The sequence below is a fragment of the Artibeus jamaicensis genome, unplaced genomic scaffold (assembly GCF_021234435.1).
Source record: "Artibeus jamaicensis isolate MK-2021 breed Jamaican fruit bat unplaced genomic scaffold, CSHL_Jam_final contig_781, whole genome shotgun sequence".
Lineage (NCBI taxonomy): Eukaryota > Metazoa > Chordata > Mammalia > Chiroptera > Phyllostomidae > Artibeus > Artibeus jamaicensis.
In genome coordinates this window covers 89,712-110,637 of record NW_026521968.1, presented here as the reverse complement: position 1 = coordinate 110,637, position 20,926 = coordinate 89,712, and the positions used below count along the sequence as shown (strand labels likewise).

Here is a 20,926-nt window from a genome sequence, read left to right as displayed (position 1 = left end):
GATTTGCCTTGACACAGAACCACAAGCTGTGTTTCTTACAGGGGCTCCAGGCTACGTTCTCAGAAACTAATTTAAAGACAGTTTGCCATTTACCTAAAGGCTCACCGAATGCTCATCATACACCCTATGGAGCACATCTGTGAAAAGGAGGATGAAATGACCAGGGGAGTGAAAGATCTGGAAAGTGGGAGATAACGTGTGAAAACAAGAAGAGGGAAATACCATGTGAAAACATCCTGGGAAGATATGTTGTGAGAACCACCCTTCAATACTCGAAGAACTGGCCTTTGAAGGAGAAATCAGACAAGCTCATCTACTCCAGGTGAGGAAGAGAGGAATGAGACCCTTCCCAGAGTTCATGAGAACTAGGACTTGGATGGCACTAGCACATTTCTTATAATCCTTGCTGTTTCCGAAATGGAGGCATGAGCTCTCTGCTGCTGCATTGCCCCATGAGATGTGGGGCCTGCGGAGACGATTGGCAAACTGACAGTTTAGGAGGCTCTGATTCCATGAGAATAATTCAACATATAGTTCATTCCCTTACATGCAACACCCACAATCTAATGAGGAATGCAGCATGGTACAGTGATGAAAAGTCCAATAACAGACTTCCAAGTTCAAAAGTTCAGGCCTCCAAGTTTGAACCCCAACTCTGTCACTCAGTCACCATGTGACTCCAGTGACCTTGAGCAAGTTAACTTTCCCCCAGGCCACCATTTCCCCATCTGCAAATTGGGGCTGATACGAACAATAGCCCATGGGACTATATGAAGGAGATTAACAGAAAGCACTCAAAACAGTGTCTGGGACATAGGAAATGCATAAAGTTAGCAATTTATTATGATTCCTCTGTGATCTTTTTGATCTCTCTGAAGATTCCTGGTTAGCTATTCTGAGCCCAATGTGCTGCTGTTCACAAGATCAGACAGGAGAATATCAAAAATAAGAGACTCAAGCATCACTCAAGGTGGCCTTCACCTGAAGATAACTACAAACATGAGGAACAGCACAGCATGGAGCGAAAGGGAGAAGCCAGAGGCTCATCTCTTTATTCACAGACCCCTGGGATTTCGAAAGTCAGTGAACCCTGGTAGAGAGTTCTGCCCCCAGGTTGTCTTCAGAAGGCAACTTACTACCTTGTGGTTTGCAAAGTCTGGGATGTGGATACCAGAGTTTAGGGAGCAGCCTCCTCTGAGGTCAATGCTGGCTTCTCAAGCTCCTCTCTCAGATCCACAATCCGCACGGTGTCTTCCTTCTTGGAAAGCCAGAAGGCAGGGTAGACCGGCTCTGAAAACTTGCAATCAAATGTGTGAATCAGAGTCATGGCATCAGGCTCCACGCCATAGAAAGAGAGGATTCCTCCCTGGAAGCTGACATAGATCCCCAGCCTCCAGAAGGAGCTGGCTTTGAGTGGGGTCTCCGTGTCACTGTGCCAGGCTGCAAACTCCTTCCCATTCCAGTGGAGGCTCCAGGAGAAGTTGTTTCCAGAAATGCAGCTGTTGCGCTCCTTCCCTTTCCGGTCAATGCCTTTGCAGGTCAGGCCAATGTAGGTGCCTTCCCCAGAGATCTCGACCTCAAAGTAGTACCTGTGCAGGTATAGGCTCTGTTGGGACAGCACCTGCCGCCAGTGCACGAACCTTCCGGGGAGGTCCGGGTAGGGATGCTCCCAGGGCGTTGTGTTGGTGACTTTGCGATTTTCCTCCTGCAGCCGGAGGTACCTGTGTGCTGTGTCAGGGTCAAACGCAATGTCACATGCATCTGAGGAGATACACAAGTCAGAGAGAGTAAGTCAAACCTGACCAGCCTCCAAAGTATGAGAAAATATCTATCTCTCTGTTCTCTGTTTTCCCAGGTGGGTGAAAACCAGAAGACAGGGAACACAAATGTGATATTGTAAGTTACAATGAAAAATATGTACTTGGTTCCTAACCCCCTCCCCTTCCTGCCACGGAGCTCCTAAAACCTTTATAATTTCCTGTGCAATTGAAAGGTTTTCTGTTCTAATGAGCAGATTCTGGATGGGCTTCTGGATAGGCTGGTCACTAGGAAGACCAAACCCTGATTAGAAACGGGATTTTCAGTGCCTCCCCCACCTCTTCCCACTTCTCCAGAGAGTGGAGAGGGAAATGTAGTTAACTGATCATGCCTGCATGAAGAAGCTCCATTTAAAAATCCCATTTGTAAGGGGTTCTAAGAGCTTCCAGATGAGTAAACACTTCCACCTTGGGAAGTGATGTACCCTAACTCCATGGGGACAGAAGTTCCTGAGTTCAAGACCCTCTCAGACCTAACCCTATGTATCCTTACATCTGGCTGTTCACCTGTGTCCTTTATCATAACCTTTAGTGAACCGATCAATGTAAGTAAGTATATCCATGAGTTCTGTGAGATGTTCTAAAAAATTAATGCAACCAAGGATGGGGTCATGAGAACCTCCAATTTGTAGCTGGGTTGTACAGAAGTTGTGATGAACCTACTCCTTGTGACTGGCATCTGAAGTGTGGGGCAGTCTCCTGGGACTGAGGCCTTAACCTGTAGACAGTGGCAGAATTAAGTTAAACAGTGGGACACCCAACTGGTGCTGTGGAGGACTGCTTGTTGGGGAGACCCCCCACACATGCTGTAAGTGGTCCTAGACCCTTTTTTAATTAAATATTTTATTGTTATTCTATTACAGTTGTCCCAATCACCTCCTCCCTTTTTAACAAGTCATTTCACTTCCTTCCTTTCTGAAGATCAAAATTGTTTGGCATTGCCTGTATTATTTGCTGAACTGAATCAAGGAGTAAAATCTACTGATTCACTGTTTCATTCATTCAACAAGTACGTGCTGACAACCAGACACAGCTCTACCTAGTGTTGGCAAGCATTTGGGGGAATAGGCCTTCATGTGCTCATGTTTGATCCACTTAAAAACTGACCAACATTTAGCCAGGTGAACTCTGAAGTCATCCCCACACATCTCTTTCCTGTCCTGGAAAATGGTAGTACCACCATGCACCCAGCTGCTTAAATCTCACTAAAGCTACTTTTGACATTTCTTTTTCCCTCAACCTTACCCCTGCCTTGTCCCTCCTCACACACACAGGCATCAGCAAGCCCTGTAGGTACCAATGACTTCTCTCCAGGGCACTGCTTCACCTCCCACTGAAGGCACCTCCAATCTCACCCAGACTAGGGCAATAGGCTCCATGATGGTTATGTTGATCTCCCATACTCCCTTTTTGTACCTTCCCCGTGATAGAGTCATGTTGCTTGTTTCAGGATGTAAGTGAAGGTGAATCATGTCGCTCAGCGTACAGCTCTTTGATGGTGCCCCTTCCTCTTAGGATGAAGCAGTGACCCCTTGCCCTGGCCTACACGGCCTGTTGCTGGCCTTGTCTCCTGCCCTCTCCCCTTTGATCACCACACTCCAACACCCTAACTTCAGACTCACCCAACACTGAACCCACTTTAGGACTTTGGCACAGACCATTCCCTCCACAATATCTGTCACTCCAGCCTGAACCTGGCTGATTCTTACTGGCCCTTTGAGGCCACAGCTTGGAGCCCATGTCCTCAGAGCAGCTCCTTGATCTGAGTTACTCCCATCGCTGACTCTCAGAGAACCGTGGCTTTTTAAAGCATCAGGGAACCATTTGGTAAGCATCGTAATGAGCTACTTGTGTGTTTGTCTCATGCTTGTCCTCCTTCTTATTTGGAAGATGAACACTTTATGTGGGACTCTATCCTAAGGTTCCCGTCCAGGGAAGATGCACAAAATATCCTTGCCAAATGAATTAACATATTAAGGGCTGTTTTAAAATCCATTAATTTTTCCCAGTCACAGCACATGCCTGGGTTGCAGACCAGTTCCCTGCAGGCCAGTTCCCAGCAGGGGACACATGAAAGGTAACCATACATTGATGTTCCTCTCCCTCTCTCCTTCCCTTCCCCTCTAAAGATAAATAAATAAAATAAAAATAAATAAATAAAATCCATTAATTAAAAAAAATTAACTTAGTTCACCCAGGAGCTTTCCAAATTCTTTTGGTAAGAGAAATTCTTAGCAGTCAATGAGACCATATCCTGGAAGAAAACAAGGACACAGCAGTCCACAAAGTTAAAAGGAGAAGTAAGTATAAATGGAGGACCACCTGCAGCTGCCACTAAAAGTGACCCCAACAGTGCCTGTGCCCACCACCAGCTCCTTTGGCAATCCTTAGCATCAGATATTGAGCAACAACATTCCTCTCAACTCAGAAGACCCAGGACTCCCAAGAGGACAGGTTATTCCATGTTCTCAAACAAGAAAACCAGAATGCATCTGGAACATTCGGTTTGTTCCAGCAAGCAATGATACTTTTAGGGACGTCATGGGCAGAATGTCAATGTTTAAAGGAGAAAGAGGCCAGTGTACAAGAATCTCAGCTGGTCAAGTTGGCAATTTGAGCCCCAGAACTTTGAAAAGGGAAAAAATCTGAGGCTATATAAGGTTAAAGATTCAGAACAATGCTCAAAGAGAAAAAGTGAGTACTGTATGTACAAAAAGATATTTGTTGCCCTGGCTGGTGTAGCTCAGTGGATTGAGTGAACCAAAGGATTGGGGTTTAATTCCCAGTCAGGGCACATGCCTGGATTGCAGGCCAGTTCCCAGCAGGCGACACAGGAGAGGCAACTGTACATTGATATTTCTCTCCCTCTCTCCTTCCCTACCCCTCTAAAGATAAATAAATTAAAAAAATTTAAAGATATTTGTCATTCAAAAGAGAATAGATTATAATAGGATATCATGTTATTTTTATTTGATGTTAAGAATAAAGTGTGTTTGGCTTCTTGTACTAATTATATCTGTTTGTGATATATAGATGATCGTCTGTCAGGAAGAGGGGAAGAATAAATAATGGAAACTGTGGGAACCAAGAGGTCCTAGGAAAGTTGGGGCTGTGGCAGGAAGAGCAGGTTGGCATCAGAACCTGAGGCTACATGGAATAACTGGAGGAAGAGGGAACTTAGAGTTCATCATTCAACTGGTCACCTCCAGAAACAATTAGGAGCATTATTCAATGCATGTCCCCAAAAGATGAATTAGCTAAATGCCATAAAAATTTAGCCTTGAATGTACAGGTGCTATCCTTCCTCTACTAGCAGATGAAATCTCCATGCTTATTAACCATAGTGAAGTACCAATTGGAAATACAGTGTTTTTAATAATGCTAAAAGACTAGCTCAATGCCACATAATGACAGAATGATGGGCTATGCAATTCTGGCCCAGCCAGACTTGCCAGGGAACAATTTGGTAACTGGCCAGGCTCTACAAATGTGCCAAGGTCACAGAAGACAAAGAAGGACTCAGACTACACTCAGATTGGGGGACAGTAAGGAGGCATGGAAATATCTGTGACCCTGGAATGGACTTTAGGCCAAAAAAAGGACATTGGCTGGAACACTGGGTGAAATTTTGTAGATTAGCTAATAGCACTGTAGCAACAACTAGTAGCACTGTAGCAACAACTTGTAGCACTGTATTTCTTGGTTTTGCTCAATGTAATGTAATTATGTAAAGTGTTAACATTTAGAGAAGTTGGATGAAAAGTATATAGGAATTCCTTGTCCTATTCTTGCAATGTTTTTGTAAGTTTGAAATTGTTTCAAGTGAATTAAACATTTTGCAATTAATTTTTAAAAAATGTACCATGTAGGGATAAACCAAGACTGCAAGAACCTGAACCCTATGTGCAAGATGGTATTCTTGCTTCAGCAAAGTATTACACTGACATCAGTAACTAAGGAAAAGAGAGCTGTTCACAACTTACATTGGAGGAACTGTTGCCTGGTGCTGGGCTCAGGTTTTGAGGTCCAATACTTGCGCTCAACAACAGCTGACACTTGAGTGCTGATGTCATACTCTTCTAGAAAATCAGAGAGGTGTGAATGCGTACCTGCCCAGGTGGTCTGGAGAACGTAAGAAGCAGGTCTTCACAGCTACTCTTCCCCAGGTCTCCTGGAGGCAGGTGAGGCTGAAACCTAGTCACCTCTTGAGGAACCATGCTCACTGGGCTGCATTTCTCTCATGGATAAAGCAAAATAGGCTGAAAAAGATCCCAGACTGACTTGGATTTTACTTAAAAGCATGAGCATTAGCAATCTGAGAAGCCAAACATAGAAATGCCAGCCAATTGCAAGATGCAACTAACTCACCCTTGGGTCTCAATCATAAAATGAAATCAAGATGTGCCCACTAGTAACATAGTCTAGCCGGAGGATGGCTTTGAAAATGAGATGTACCCCTGATTTCACCCTCCTCCCCTCGCTCTTTCTCTCACCTTCCTTGTGGACCACTTGGAGAGGTACACATAGCACAGCCCACAGGAGGCTTCTCACCTTCTTTTGCAAACTCCTCCAGCTTGTTCCTGTAGTTGTGCAGCAACTGCACCAAGTGCACAGTGGAGTCCATGATGACCTTGCGAATGCCAGAGAGCTTGTCCTTGAGTCCAATGTAAACACTAGGGAAGGCGCTGTCCTCGGTGTTCTTAAACTTGCAGTACTCCTGCAGAAAAGGGAACATGGCAGCACTTGCCCTGGTTTCTGGATCTCCTAAACTGGGCTGCCTTTTTCATTCACTCTCTGCAGCTGTAAAATGGGTTGGTGGTGATGTGTACTTCCCAAAGAAAGTATGTCATGTGTCTAGCTCTGGGTCTAACATCATAGAAAACATTTATTTTTGCAAAATGGGAAAGTGTGTTTTTAAAAATCAAAAGGCACCAGATGTCCATGAACAGCTCCAATACACAGCCCAGCCTGGACCAAAACCCAAAAACATTCTGTGCCAATAGCCCAAATGGAGGTAACATTCCTGCTATGCATATCCTCAGGACTTTTTTTTTAAATAATTTAAACACAAGTCCTCAGACAGAAGCATTTGCTGCCTTTTCCTTGTCAATCACCGCTCTCTCCAATTCTTCTACTGTGACTTAGAGTTTGAAATGTGTTTCCAAATAGGTAATCACAGTAAGCCAATTGTGCTTCAAAGCAATGTGATGACCAGGAAAGGTTGCTTTCAGATGTAACACATTATTATCAAAACTCAAATGCAACTGAAACACTGAAGAGCAGACTGGATACACATAAAACTTAGTGATGAAAACAATGGTAACAAGATGGTGAGATAGATCAGCAGAGGGGAGAAAAAGTCCAAACCAGATTGTTGAGAGAACCAATGAGAGGGGAGAGAGAAACATTTTAAAACTCTATATAGAGTTTGTACTATACATGATAAAAGCATTTGAAGTCAGCAGGAGAAAAAATAGGTTATCTAATACATGTCGTTTCAACTGGAAACAATTGAGGGAAAGGAAGTGATCTTTAACCAAAATAAATAAGTTAACTTATACTAAAATAGATTTGGTACATATTAAAGTTTTTATGTTGAAGTTATAAAAGAAAAACAAAACAAAGAAAAATTATCTGTATACTCGAGGAACTCATGACATGGAAAGACAATTTTTATTCATATTTTCTTCACATTTTGATACTGACAAGCTAGGAACTCGTAGAAAGCCATTCCATAAGTCTTTTGTCTCTGCTTCTCTCTCTCTCCCTCATTACAACTGTGGTGGGAGGCTGCATAATTGTTTTCCTTCATACCCTTCTGGTTTTTCCACAATAAACATTTATGTCTGTTGTAACTAGAAGAAACTTTTAAAAAAATGTAATCAAGAAAATTACCTGTATTTAGGAATATTAGCCATGAAGGAACTAATACTTACTCTGACCTGTTTGATAAATAAGGAATTTGAGACCCAGAGAAGTTTAGTGACTTGCTAAAAACTACAGAGCTATTTAGAGACATATCCAAGATGACAGGATTAATGCCCAAGTCAGTGTTCTTCCCTACAAGTTACATGTGCTCTGGTCCAGCCCTAATAGCACCTGCCTTAGTACATCACAGTACCTTGCAATGAGAAGTCCCCTCTCCTCTGCCAGGCCTTGCTCACTCAGCCCCTCACATGGGACAGGTGTCGAGTTTCACCCTGCCAGGTCTGCCTCCTTCCTGCTGTCAAAGTGGTTTCCAAACCACACTGATCCGAGCTCACCCTTCCCCCATCAGAAGTCCTCCCTTGACTTCTGTGACTTCCTGATGAAAAGCAAACTTCTCTCACAGTCAGAAGGCAGCCTTTCCTGGCCAGCCCCATCTCCCATCACTTAGGAAAGCACCTAGTCCCTCCAATCAGTTGTGCTCTCCCAAACCTCTTCTGGAGCAAACTTCTCTTTGAGTATTACTCATCTGTCCTGAGCTGGTTCCAGCTTGCTGCTCTGGGAAGGCTTCCCTACCCTTCCAGTACTCCTGCTTTTGCTGAATCAACACCTGCTCCCTCTATTGTCCTTCTATCCAGAAGGCCCCTTGTGCACCCCATTTATTAGAGAGCAGTTCCAGTCCAGCATCTCATCTGCCAGTTAGTTCCCTGCCCTTAGCTTCATGGGCACCTCCACCTTGCCCTAAAACCTGTACCTCCAGGAACAGGACAGTGTTGCTGATGGCCACAATCCTCCCCAGCTCCTGCTGGCTCTTCTCCATCTCTGAACTCCTGTGCTCCAGGTGTGCCTTGATGCCACTGGCCTGGCTCAGGGCAGCTTGTTCCTTCTCCTCCAAGAAGAGCATCACATCAGCCTGGGCCTTCCTCACAGCAGCAAGGAGTTCCCCAAACTGCTCCTCAGCTACCATCTTCACCTCTGACACTGACACCTGGTAAGCCAGGGTAGGTGGGGGCAAGGGGGACACAGGAAGAACCTGTTAGCGAGGTGTCCAACTTTATCACAGCTCAACACACAAAAATGTAAACTCAATAAACCTGTAAATTAAGGAGCAATTTTATACTGCAAAAGGAAGCTTTTATTCTCATCTGAATCCTGGGTTCTTGGGAAAAAATATTGACTCTCCAGCATGCAAGTATTTATTTACCCATATTAAATATTGACTCTCCAGCATGCAAGTATTTATTTACCCATATTTTTAAAAAAGATTTTATTTATTTTTAGAGAGATAAGAAAGGAGGGAGAAAGAGGGAGAGAAACATCAACGATGAGAAGCATGGATCAATTGCTTCTCCCACACCCTCAACTGAGAACCTGGCTCACAACCCAGGCATGTGCCCTGACTGGGAATCAAACCAGCAACTTTTCAGTTTGCAGGCTGACACTCAATCCACTGAGCCACACCAACCAGGGCTACTTACCCATCTTTAACTTAGTCTCCTGTCCACTGGATGAGAGAATGCATTGTATGTGTCTGAGACCCCTTCCAGATCTGATAGCTGGGCTGCTTGCTATTCATGGTTCTCAAACCAAGTTTTCTACTAGGGCAATTCAAGTATTCGGTGTACTTGATACTTATATTTATTGTGGTCAATTAATAATTTGGCTTCCTTATACAATTCATAGCATGAATTACCTTCCTTAGCATGTCATTATGTCTGGTTAAATTGCCTATTGAGGCCATCAGAGCCAAAAGCACATGTAAGTTTATGGAGTCCTACCAGACACGAAATGTTCAGGGTGTGTGTGGGTGACTACATACCCACACATTGCAGGATGAGCACACCTGGCAGAATGAAATGCTCCAATCAAATAAAATACAAAACAACTCAATGTGAAAAACATTAAGGATTTACATGATGGCACTCATGTATGTGGGACCCTGTCCTCTCATGGGGTGAACGTCCTTTGTAAATGCATTCAACCACAGAGCATATTTACAGTATCAGTCCAAGTTTTAAATGACTTCCTCTTCTCTTTGGTAGTTCTTAAGTACTGGTGCTGACAGTTCTTAGAGTACAAATTTCTTTTTTCTGTAGTTAAGAGTTCTTGAAATATAGGAAAAATATCACATTCTTGCAAATAATTAGTGCTGTGCTCTTAGCCCTACAATAGGTCCAGAAAGGTTGTCAGTCAGAAATTAGATAGTCTAGATGGTGAATGCCAGGTGGTCTAGAGGGTGAATCCTGGGAAGTCTGGAACATTCAGTGGTCTGGATAACAGATGTCACATGGATGTTAGGTGGCCTGGACATACAAGTCCTTTAAAGGGTGGTCAGAGGTTTATGTGGAGGTCTGATATGTGTCCAGATGTGTGTCCAGGCGTTGACACAGGACTGGAAAGTTTAAAAATTTTAAGTTACCAGAATATTTAAGATAAGAATAGAGTATTTCCTCATGCCTCAGCTTTTGAAATATTAATAATTTTAGCAGCTTGTTGAAAGTGACTTCATTTTATATATTTCCCTATCTTTAACAAACATTTATTTGGAATCAAAAAGAACTGCAGCTCAGAGAGAAACCCAAATAGTTTCCCAAGTACAGGATGAGGGCAAGGGGTCTGTATGATGAAAGGAAGGGAATAATTACATAAATAAAAGAAAAAGAAATTTCTATTGGCACTAACAAGCTGAGTTACTCGTTAGCTGTACATGGCTGGCTTCTGATTCAGTCTTCAGAAAGAGAGTCCATAACCATCAGTTCTTGTGTTAGGAGGTTTGCTGTCCTGGGAGCTTTGCAAACACTGGTTTGTAAGGCAATGTTGATTTTGCCAGAGGTGTTGTGGGAAAGGAGCAGAATCCACTTACTCCCTATACTGATGACATGTAGGTTCCTCAGAGAAGCACGATGCCATGAAGCTCAGAGACTAAAGACAAAACTTGGGGTCCCAATCCCTCCCCTCCCCAAGCCCTGAGGCCCTCCTGAGGGAGAGGGGTAGAAAGGCGGCCTTCTGCTGCTGTGTGCAGCCGCTCACTCCTCAGCCTTCCCAGGGAGAAACATTTCTTCCTTGCATGTAAATGGGGTGTATTAAGGGTATAATTTACTGCCTAAATGATGACAAATAGATACTAAGGGAGGGAGGGGCCACAAAAATACCCAAATACCAACCATAATGGTTTAAAGACGATGGTACACATGTCCGTCAATACACCAAGTCACTCTCAGGTTGATAGCACAACCATCCCAACCTCACAGACAAGTCTCATCACCTTCCTCTGTCTTCATGCCCCTCATACACGTGTCCTTTGGCTGCAGGTGGCAGTGTGATAACTACCTCCCACAGTCACCATGCAATTATGAACAGAGCTGCATAAGAATCAAAGTGTCTAAAAAGGAAAGAATCGGGTAAAAACAAGGTGCTCTGTGGTGATTCACCAGATTATGTTGAGCCTGGAAGTCAACAATTTCTGAAGGTTTTTCAAATGGATAATTGTTTTTCTTATTTTCATAAGATTATGTGAATAAGAAAGAGGTATTTACCCTTCAGTAGCTAGTTAGTAGTAAACACTAAGAAGGAGAAATTTTTTAAGTTGAAATGAAAACATGCATTACATATGGATAGGTGGGTGGATGGATGGACAGATGGATGAGATAGAAACATTCGTGATATGCAAAGAATGATGCCTCTGATTGATTGATTCACTGCCATGGGGTAGGTGTATGGCATTCTCTGCTGAATGGTGGCTATTGGTTTGCCACTAATGAAAAGCATTTGTGGGACTATTGGGGTCTACTTAGAGTTTATGTGGAAAGTGGTCATAAAATCAGAGAGACTCAAACTAGGTAGCCAGGCACACCATTGACCTAGACAGCATCATTATTGAATCCAATAGTCCTCAACTCTCTCTCCCGGCTGTCAGGACATATGACTGGTGACATCCACATGAAGATGGACAACCCAAGACTGTGTATAATTCTAGGAACTCTGTATTAACCCCCCTCATTCCACCACACCCTTTCTCCTGGTCAAGAAAGCACATACAAATGTAAAAATAAGAATGCTGTTATTATAGGACTAGTCTACTTCTATTCTATAATATGAAAAAGTAACTTACTTACCAGTTTTGAACCTTAACCTAATTTCATAGCAAATTCCATTGGGAAGTTGAGACCACCCAGTAGTGTAGCCAACTCTATCTGTGCCTGTAATTCTCATTTGCTGAGGGACCCCAAGTAGCCCATGGACATGGAGGCTGCAGCCTTATATCTTAAAACCTTGCTGGGCCACGCTGAGCCTGCAGCAGCCCTCAGGTGCACTGAAGCCTGACAGGTGACCCAGACCAGTCTTACCAAAACAGATTTGTGGTTAGCTTGGAGCCTAGCAATGGCGTTTTCATTCAACTTGAGTTTGCGCTCCAGGTCCAACTGGGTGCCCCAAAGCTCAGCCTAAGAAAAGGAAAGGACGGTGTTAAGAGGAGGAGTCCAGTGCTCACAGGAGCAACAGCACACTCTACTTACTTCCATGGGAAGGAGAGTTTGACTTCAGAAGCTGCTCTCAGAAGCAGCTGAGAGTACTATAAAGGGAGGTGCAAAAGGTCACCTGCATGCCTGCACCTCCTGGAGCTGAACTCAGCATGAATTGGCTAAAATACAGGGAGCACATACACCGTGCTGTGCTTGTCCTCATTTTTAGCATTCATATGGATTACCTCCTATCATCCTGACCACACCATGTTAGGTAAAGGTTATTATCTCCATTTTACAGATGATACAATGAAGTCACCTAATCCAAGGTCACACACATTCAACAGTGGAATTGAGCCCAGGCCATCTGACCCAGAATCAGTGAAGAAGGAGCATGGGGGGGGGACTTCCGCCAAGATGGAGGCATAGGTGGATGTGCCTTGCCTTCTCACACAACTAAGTTTAGAGACAACTAAATATTAGCAACAGAAAACATAGCCAGAACACAGAAAATTGAACTTTTCGGAAGTCCGTTAACAACAAATTCTTCAGCCTGACCGGTAAGGGGCGAAAACAGCGGCTGGTGAAGCGGGGTTGCCCAGAAAAACTCGGTCGGATGGACTCAGGCACGGAATCCAGACGCGTGGAATCCAGGCGCAGGGTTGGACCTAGTGAGCGACCAAGCAAGCGACCAGGCAAGCGACCGCGAGGGAGACAGCGGGGAGCGATGCTGCGTGTTGACTGTGGTCGCGCATTTGTGCGAGGGCGGACAGGCGAGGGAGTGGGCGGTTGGACCGGGGCCCTGCAGGTCCCCGCGGAAAGCGGCAGTGGAGGGCACCGCCATTTCCCTGCTCTGACCCCACCTCCACATACAGCGTCATAACCTAGCGACTCTGAGTGGCCCGGCCCAGGAGAACCACCTAAGGTGCTGATCCTCACCCAGCTGTGAGAAACAGCAGAGGGGGTCGCCCTTTCCCCGCTCTGACCACGCCCCCACATAAGCGTCACAACCCAGCGACCTGGGAGTCCAAGGCGCCGCTTCTCACACTTAAAGGGCCAGACCAGAACAAAAATGTTGCAAGAAGATCTCAAAGCCCCAGAGCCCATAGATCTAAGCGATGAAGAAATAGCAAAACTCTCAGATGCACAGTTTAAAACACTGGTGATCAGGATCCTCACAGAACTGGTTGATTATAGCCACAAATTAGACAAATATATGAAGGCGAAACTAATTGAAATGAATGGAATTGCACAGGACACCAATAGCAATGAAAAGGAAACTGGGACTCAAATCAATGGAGTGGACCAGAAGAAAGCAAATAATGGCCAAACAGAAAAGAGTCAAGAAGCAAGAATTCAAAGAAATGAGGAGAGTCTTAGGAACCTCCAGGACATCTTGAAACACTCCAACATTCGAATTATAGGGGTACCAGAAGGGGGAAAGGCACAGCCACCAGTGGAAAACTTATTTGAACAAATAATAAAGGAGAATTTCTCCAATCTGGCAAAGGAAATAGACTTCCAGGAAATCCAGGAAGCTCAGAGAGTCCCAAAGAAGTTGGACCCAAGAAGGAACACACCAAGGCACATCATAAGTACATTAGCCAAGATTCAAATGAAGGAGAGAATCCTAGAAGCAGCAAGAGCTAAGAGGACAGTCACCTACAAAGGAGTCCCCATCAGACTGTCAGCGGATTTCTCAAAAGAGACCTTACAGGGAAGAAGGGGCTGGAAAGAGGTATTCCAAGTCATGAAATCCAAAGACCTACAACCAAGATTGCTCTATCCAGCAAAACTTTCATTTAGAATGGAAGGACAGATAAGGTGCTTCTCAGATAAGATCAAATTCAAGGAGTTCATCATCACCAAGCCCTTATTATATGAAATGTTAAAGGGACTTATCGAAGAAAAAGAAGTTAAAGAAACATGAACAGTGAAAGGACAACAAACTCACAGTTATTAACAACCACACCTAAAACAAAAGCAAACTAAAAGGACAGCTAGATCAGGAGTGGAAACATAGAAATGAAGATCTCAAGGAGGGTTAGCAACAGGGGAGTGGGAGGAGAAGAAGGGGGGAGAAGGTACAGAAAATAAGTAGCATAGACAGTACATAGAAAATAGATGGGGGGGGGGCAAGAATAGCACGGGAAATATAGAATCTAAAGGACTTGAGACACATGGTCATAAACTAAAGGGGGGGGTAATGGTGGGGATGGGAGGGTAGGGTGGAGGGGAATGAAAGGGGGAATAGAACTGTAACAGCATAATCAATAAAAAATTAAAAAAAGAAGGAGCGTGGTCTTGGAGCTGATGGTGGGCATCCCAGGTTTTCTACTTAGCTGCTGAGATTTTGGAAAAATCTACATCCCAGCCTCCTCCATCCAGACCTCCCTTTCTTCACCTATGGAATGGGGACAACCAAAGTGCCTCATTTGCAGGGTAACTGTATTAATGGGAACTTCACTGCTGCACTGGAAGTACTGCATTGATGTCAGTGATGCCTTCATCACCATCACTGTGTCCTTGTCCTTACTCCTACTGCTGCATGGCTGCTTTCTATCACACATTCCTGTACACCCTGGGGGCAGCAGAGCAAACCAGCCAAGGTGGACACCCACTCTGACCCTATGACTCTGCTTCACTCTTACCTCCTGGGACTCCCTAAGCACTTTCTGCCAAAAAGTGTCCCAAGACATGAAACTTTAGCTTTTTAAAACTTCAGAGGCCATGTCACTTTCCTCATTCCACAAAGGCATGAGACAGCAAAAAAGAAAAAGAATGGCTCTAATGGCTTTTAATAGGTTATGTCTGCATTTGTAGCTGAGAGTCATTGTGCTCTAATAGAACTCAGAGGTTATAAATGAGTGTCCCTCCTTTCTCCCACTGAAACTGAAATCCAGGGAATTCCAGGCCTTCCAGGGAGGTCAGCCTTGGCAGGCAGGGGACTCACCTCACAAGGACACTCTCAGAATGCAGGTCATGTTGGCACAGGCTCTGGGGCACTGACTAGAGCTGATGGAATTCCAGTGGCCTCCCAGTCCTGACACTTGAGACCTGCTGCCCAGAGTGAAGAGGGAGAGTGGAAGGGGAGGGAGTCAGCCCCATTTGAGGATAACTGTGGACTCCTACTCTAAAAGGCTTACACAGTGACCTGCCCCAGAGGAGGCGAAGGAAACACAAACTGCTTGTTTAAAGGTGGAGGCAGCCCCAGCAGCACATCCCAGCCACAGGCACAGATGTGGCAATGTGGTGACACAGTCAGTCTCTGCAGGATCCTGAGCCACAGGGGGACACCCAGAGTCTCCAGTGAGGGACTTCTCTCCAATCTCTGCAAACCACCATAAAAGGAGAAGGTGGCTCCTAAGTGTCTAATGGAGACCTCTCTGAGGGAGTCACCCCAGAGGAAGTCACTCCTGCTTCCCACAAAAGGTGGGGCCACTTTGGGAAACCAGTATCTCCAGTTATTCCTCCTCCTAAGAACTTATAGGGTGGCTCCAGGTCTGGCTTCAGGTTTTCCCAAGATGCCAGCCAAGTACATTTCAGGCCAGGGGCAAGCAGAACAGTGGCAACAAAGAACACAGATGGCTCCATGCCTATGGGCACAGGGAGTCCTGCTGACTTCACGGGGAGTGCTGAATGTGTGAAAGGCTTCCTATTTGGGGCCTGAAGACCTGCCATCACTGGCTGTACAATCTTTATCAAGATTTTATGAAGACACCCATCATTCAGTGTCTCTTCTGGAGTAAGGCTATAAGAATTATCAATAGAATTGTCCCTGCTTCTATCTACTGGGCAAAGGTGGCAACCCAGAGCGTGGTGGCCAGGAACCAGGTTAGAGACTCACATAGAAAAAGCATAGGGCATGAAATAAGGGAAGAAAATTCCACATGGTGTTAGTTCCTTTTTATTTCCAACCAGGAGATGTTGGTCCTTCTTGAGTGTTTGCCTTTGGCCTACATCTGACTTCTTTGCTCAGTCAATCGGTCAGAACCTACTACATACCAGTCCAGCAGACATACAGTCCAGCAGAATGTTTAAGAAAAAATAAGTTACATAACACTGAGTTCAAGGCCATTCTCAAAATTTCTAGAAGAACTTCTTTTCCTGAGTGGCCTTGAAAAACCTACCTACTGGATACCAGCAAACAGACTGTGACCAATGCTGGTTGACAGCTCCCCTGAGATGCACAAACACCTGTGGCTCCCAGGAACTTGGCTTCTGTTCTTAATGGGGACTCAGTCGGTGGGCAGCACTGAGCTCTGAAACCTCTGGAACCAATGCTGATGTTGTCTGCAACCGCCTGTCACTAATGAACTTCAGGATCAGAGACAGGGCCCGGATCAGTCTCCCTCCTCCACAAGTCCTGCCCTGACCTCACCCCTCACCACAACTGTCCTCACCTTTGACCTGTGGCAGTGTGTTACTCCAGCCCTTTGTTGTTCCAGGAGCCATGGAATGTGCCTTGACTTCCTCATTGGAGCCCACACTCCCTGAGGACAGACACTGTAGCCTCACACTTACTCCATAGGAAGCACTCCATAATGTTTGATAAACTTGAGGAAAAACAAGAGCCATATGCATTTCTCAGTTCAGAACTTCAGGGGAAGGCAGTCCGAAGGAGCACCAGTTTTATAACACACGCATGCACATGGGCACATTTGTATGGCAGCAGCCAGCCTGAGATTCAGAGGAGGCAAGAGGAGTCAAGACCAGCTACTCTTAGAAGCGAGGGGAGCTTGGGAAGCAGGCTTGGAGCAAAGGGACATGCTGAGTTCCCCATTGGGAAGAGTCCAACAGAGTAGAAAAAATAATCAAAGAACACCCAGAACTGCCAAAACTCAGAGTTTTTGCCCCCGGCATAGCTAGAGTCCGTGGGAGTTCCAGAAAAGGCTCACTTGGCTAATTGAGAAACAAGTTGCTCTGTGGACCCAATGCAGGATCTCGGCCACTTGGTGTCCTTGTGGCTGACCCTGACATTTGCAGTTTTCCAGGCACAATGTGCCTGCCTGAGTAATTAGCCCTTAACATGATCCAAAGTGACCTTCATCAAGCAATGCCAGCAGGCCTGGGCCAGCTGAAGGGAACACTGCACTTCTAGAGCCTTCATTATGTCTAACAAAACTTTCAAAATGACGCTGGTAGCAGCTGTAGCCTTGTCAGGGCATTGAATCTGCTGGGCTAGTCCTCTTGGGCTCCTGGCAAGAAATATTTTGGCTTCTAAGGTTTGGCAGAGCCACCTACAGTGTGGCTGCCACTTACAGGGTAAACTTAACATCTGAGCTGAAAACAAAGACCCAGGGTAGAAAGGGCAAGAACGCTCTTAGGCAGACCAGAAAGCAGAATTTGTGAACTGGGGCCATCTCCAAAACTCTGGGGTCTGGGGCTATCACACTGTATTCATAACCATGATCACTTTCAGCACTGAAAACTACCCTAGAACCCTTAGCCAGATGTCTTGATTTTACCTTATCAGTTCTCTCATAGGACGTCTGAATTTCGGGTTCCACACAGGCTGTGCACAAGTCTTCTTGCTCAGAATCATAGTAACCCTAAGTCCCTGTAATGCATCTGTTTATGCTGTGTTTGAAATTCGTACTGTGTCTTTGCTGCTACAGGCATAGAACATTTTTTAAAGAAAACGGGAGACAGTGTAGAAGATGGTCATTGCCTCCAAAGAGGGAGGATGAGGGATACAGGATGGGAGGGAGAACTTTTTCTGGTATAATCTATTGCAATGTTTGGTGTAGATTATTTTCCAACAACTGGATGCATCCCTTTTCCAGTTAAGTATAATGAAATTCAGATATTATATCCAAAGGGCAAAGCAGTACACTTTGCCTTAATATTTCTGCTACACGTTTAGTAGGTTTTTAGCACCAAAATAAAAAAGGTAAAGTTCTAATATTGTGATCTTGGGGTCCTTCTCTCGTGTCCCTCCAGCAGGTGGCTTCCCTGAAGCCTTTCACTCCTCTGTGCATGACTCCTGTGTATAAGTTTGGACAAACGTGGCAGAGATAAAAGATCATAACCTCATGAGTTATTTAGGGACCAGATGAGAAAAGCCATGGGAAGCATTTAACACATAGCAATGCTCAGTGAAGACTAATTTTCTCAATCATGCAGAACTTTTTCCTTTGATCTGCCTACTTATTAACGCAGAGCCCCTTCACCATTATAGAATTAGGGAAAGGGGGGTATTCCCTGACACTGGAAACCCTAGAAACAGTTAGCAAGTGGCTTTCAGAGTTGGAAACAATGACTCACTGGCATCTGGACTACACAGCTTTCCAAAATAATTCCCACTACCATGGGGTAAAATCTGTGCCTAAGGAGGAGCATGGGAGTGAGGCCCTAGCAAGCCAACTACCCTTCCCAGAAGCCTCTTTCCTTTGCTGCCCAGGAAGCCTGGGCCAAGGGTGAAACTGCCCCATGCAAAATGCAAAAGGAGACCTGCCAGGAGTGTGACTCCAAGGAATGTGGGACAAAAGTCACCTACACTTTCCCACTGAGAATAAAACAAGTGCTCTAGGAAAGTTAAAGTATGATAAACAAAGCAGACAGAGCTGCTAAATTTATTCCCAAGAACTCTGGGTTCTCAACTGTAGGGCTAGTTGTTCTAGAAACAGCTTCGCTATCTGATGGGAATAATATTACAGGCTATGCACATGGTGGGGTTTTTTTGGTTTTTTTCAGTCTCTCCTGATACCACTATCTGATAAAGAACTTCTTTTTCCCCGGAGTTTGCTGTCCTTGATATTGTACCTGGATGTAGGATTCCAACTCTATATAATCTTAGTCCTTCCAAGCTCTTGGATTTCACCCCTAAATTCAGTGGGGGGCACTTCTAGTCATCTCTCTTGTTTGGGGTAGAGGGAAGAAAAATAAATAAGGGGAAGGTCTGATTCTTTTCCCTTGAATTTCTGCTAAGGTTTACAATGCATTAATTGCTGCACAGATCCAGTCAGAGGGAAGTATCTCCGGGCTCTCAGCCCTGTCCTGGATTTTGCCCCTCAGGCCTGACCTCCGAACAACTCCAGAAAGCTGAAGAAGAAATAGTGGGAAACCACCAGAAGGAGGAGAGACAGACACGACAGGAGATGGCGCAGGGGCAGCGGCCGAGATGAGGCAGGGCGACCTACTTCAGGTTTCTGAGCCAAATGAACTGGATATTTACGCTGGAAGAATAGCCGGGTACCAGGGTAAAGTTCTCCTCAGGGGAACTCAGAGCACAGGAGACCAGGCAGGACTCCCGGGGCTGCGGCAGCAGCACAGCCTCTCCCTGGGCACACCGCTCCCCACCTCCCTCTCCCAGAGGGGCCCAGCACTCGCCTCCTTGTCCCTACGGGCAACATCCAGGGAGACTGAGGCGTGGCCCTTGTGCTCGCCCTGGCCACACTCCTGGCAGATACACTGGCGGTCGGCGCAGCAGAAGGCGACTAGCGGGCTGTAGTGGGCCGGGCAGGTGCGCAGGTCCCGGTCCTTTACCGGCTCCGCCAGCTGGTGGCTGTGCAGTTTGCTGTTCTCCAGGTGTGGCCTCAGGTGCTCCTCACAGTAATTCACCATGCAGGTCAGGCAGGACTTCACCGCCCTCACCCTGCTGGCCCCGAGGCAGAAGTCACACAGGATCTCCTCCTCCCCCTCGCCACCAGAGCCAGCGCCCTGACCCTCGGGTTCCCCCAGGGGGCTTTCCAGGGAGCCTCGGTCCTCGGCCTCTGCTGGGCTGTCTGACCCAGAGTCTGGGCTGAGAGTAACCAGAGAGTGAGCGGGGACCCGGGACAGTGGCCCTGGAGCCATTAGGTCCAGCTCGGCCATCTGGAAGGTTCTGCCGGCTCTGCGGTTCTTCCTCTGCTTCTAGGCCGGGCGGGGACAGGCGCAGCCCTAGCTGGCTGGGAGAACCACGCCCAGACGACTGCAGTGGCCCCTGGACTTCACTGCTTCCTCAACCCGGGAGGCAGCTCTGTTAGTCACCACTCCTCCCAGCGCTTGGACAGGGGCCAGCTGCCGTGGCAACAGGCAGCGAGATTACTTCTGCTCTGGATGCGGCTTGGGACGTGTCCCTGCCGGCTCAGACCTCTCCTCTGGTAGAGTCCGAAACTCCATTCCTATGTGAGTCATTCGCCCCTCCATAGGCTTAGCGGAAGACCATGTGTGTCCGTGGCTGGCTGCACTGGGAAGGACTCGAGATCCCTGACCTCTGCTATAAAAAGCCTTCACATGGTTTGACAGGCTAAATTTCTTGTTTTTCTATTTAAAAAATTTTATTTAGTTATTTTTCAAGTACAGTTTTCTGTCTATTTCTCCCATCCCAGCCCACCCCGCCCAGTGCTCCCCACCTGCCTCCCATTTCCACCACCACCCCCCCCCTTAGTTCTTGTCCCTGTGTCCTTCATACTTGTTCCTCCAAATCCCTCCCCTTTTTTTCCCTTAAATTCCCTTCCCTCTCCCCTCAGGTCACTGTCCCCTTGTTCTCTATTTCAGTGTCTTTGTTTTATTCTGCTTGCTTGTTTGTTTTGTTGTTTAGCTTCCTGTTAAAGGTGAGATCATATGGTATTTGTCTTTCAACCCCTGGCCTATTTCACTGAGCATAATGCTTTCCAGTTCCATCCATATTGTTGCAAAGGGTAGTAGCTCCTTCTTTCTCTCTGCTGCATAGAATTCCATTGTGTATATGTACCACAATTTTTGGATCCATTCATTTACTGACAGGCACCTAGGTTGCTT

General features: G+C 45.8%; 1 protein-coding gene across 2 annotated transcripts; it reads right to left on the bottom strand.

The window, feature by feature from the left end:
- Positions 1-805: 805 nt before the first annotated feature.
- On the bottom strand, positions 806-20,154 carry TRIM16 (tripartite motif containing 16). Of its 2 annotated transcripts, XM_037165563.2 has the most exons (6): positions 19,535-20,152; positions 12,089-12,184; positions 8,497-8,730; positions 6,369-6,534; positions 5,801-5,896; positions 806-1,761 (listed from the first exon to the last, which is right to left on the bottom strand). In XM_037165563.2, the coding sequence occupies exons 1-6, from the start codon at positions 20,015-20,017 to the stop codon at positions 1,178-1,180; spliced, it is 1,659 nt and encodes a 552-aa protein (XP_037021458.2). In that variant the 5' UTR covers positions 20,018-20,152; the 3' UTR covers positions 806-1,177. The 2 variants fall into 2 exon arrangements, with proteins under 2 accessions (XP_037021458.2, XP_037021463.2); XM_037165568.2 differs by lacking the exon at positions 8,497-8,730 and having other exon boundaries at positions 19,535-20,154.
- Between the last annotated feature and the right edge of the window lie 772 nt (positions 20,155-20,926).

Bases quoted from the DNA above. Each gene is read 5' to 3' on its own strand.
- TRIM16 (XM_037165563.2), bottom strand. From the start codon at position 20,017: ATGGCCGAGCTGGACCTAATGGCTCCAGGGCCACTGTCCCGGGTCCCC. The intron at 5,897-6,368 runs GTGAGAAGCCTC...CTGATTTTCTAG, and splicing joins GGAGGAGTTTGCAAAAGAAG to AAGAGTATGACATCAGCACT. The intron at 1,762-5,800 runs GTAAGTTGTGAA...GTATCTCCTCAG, and splicing joins CAGGCAACAGTTCCTCCAAT to ATGCATGTGACATTGCGTTT.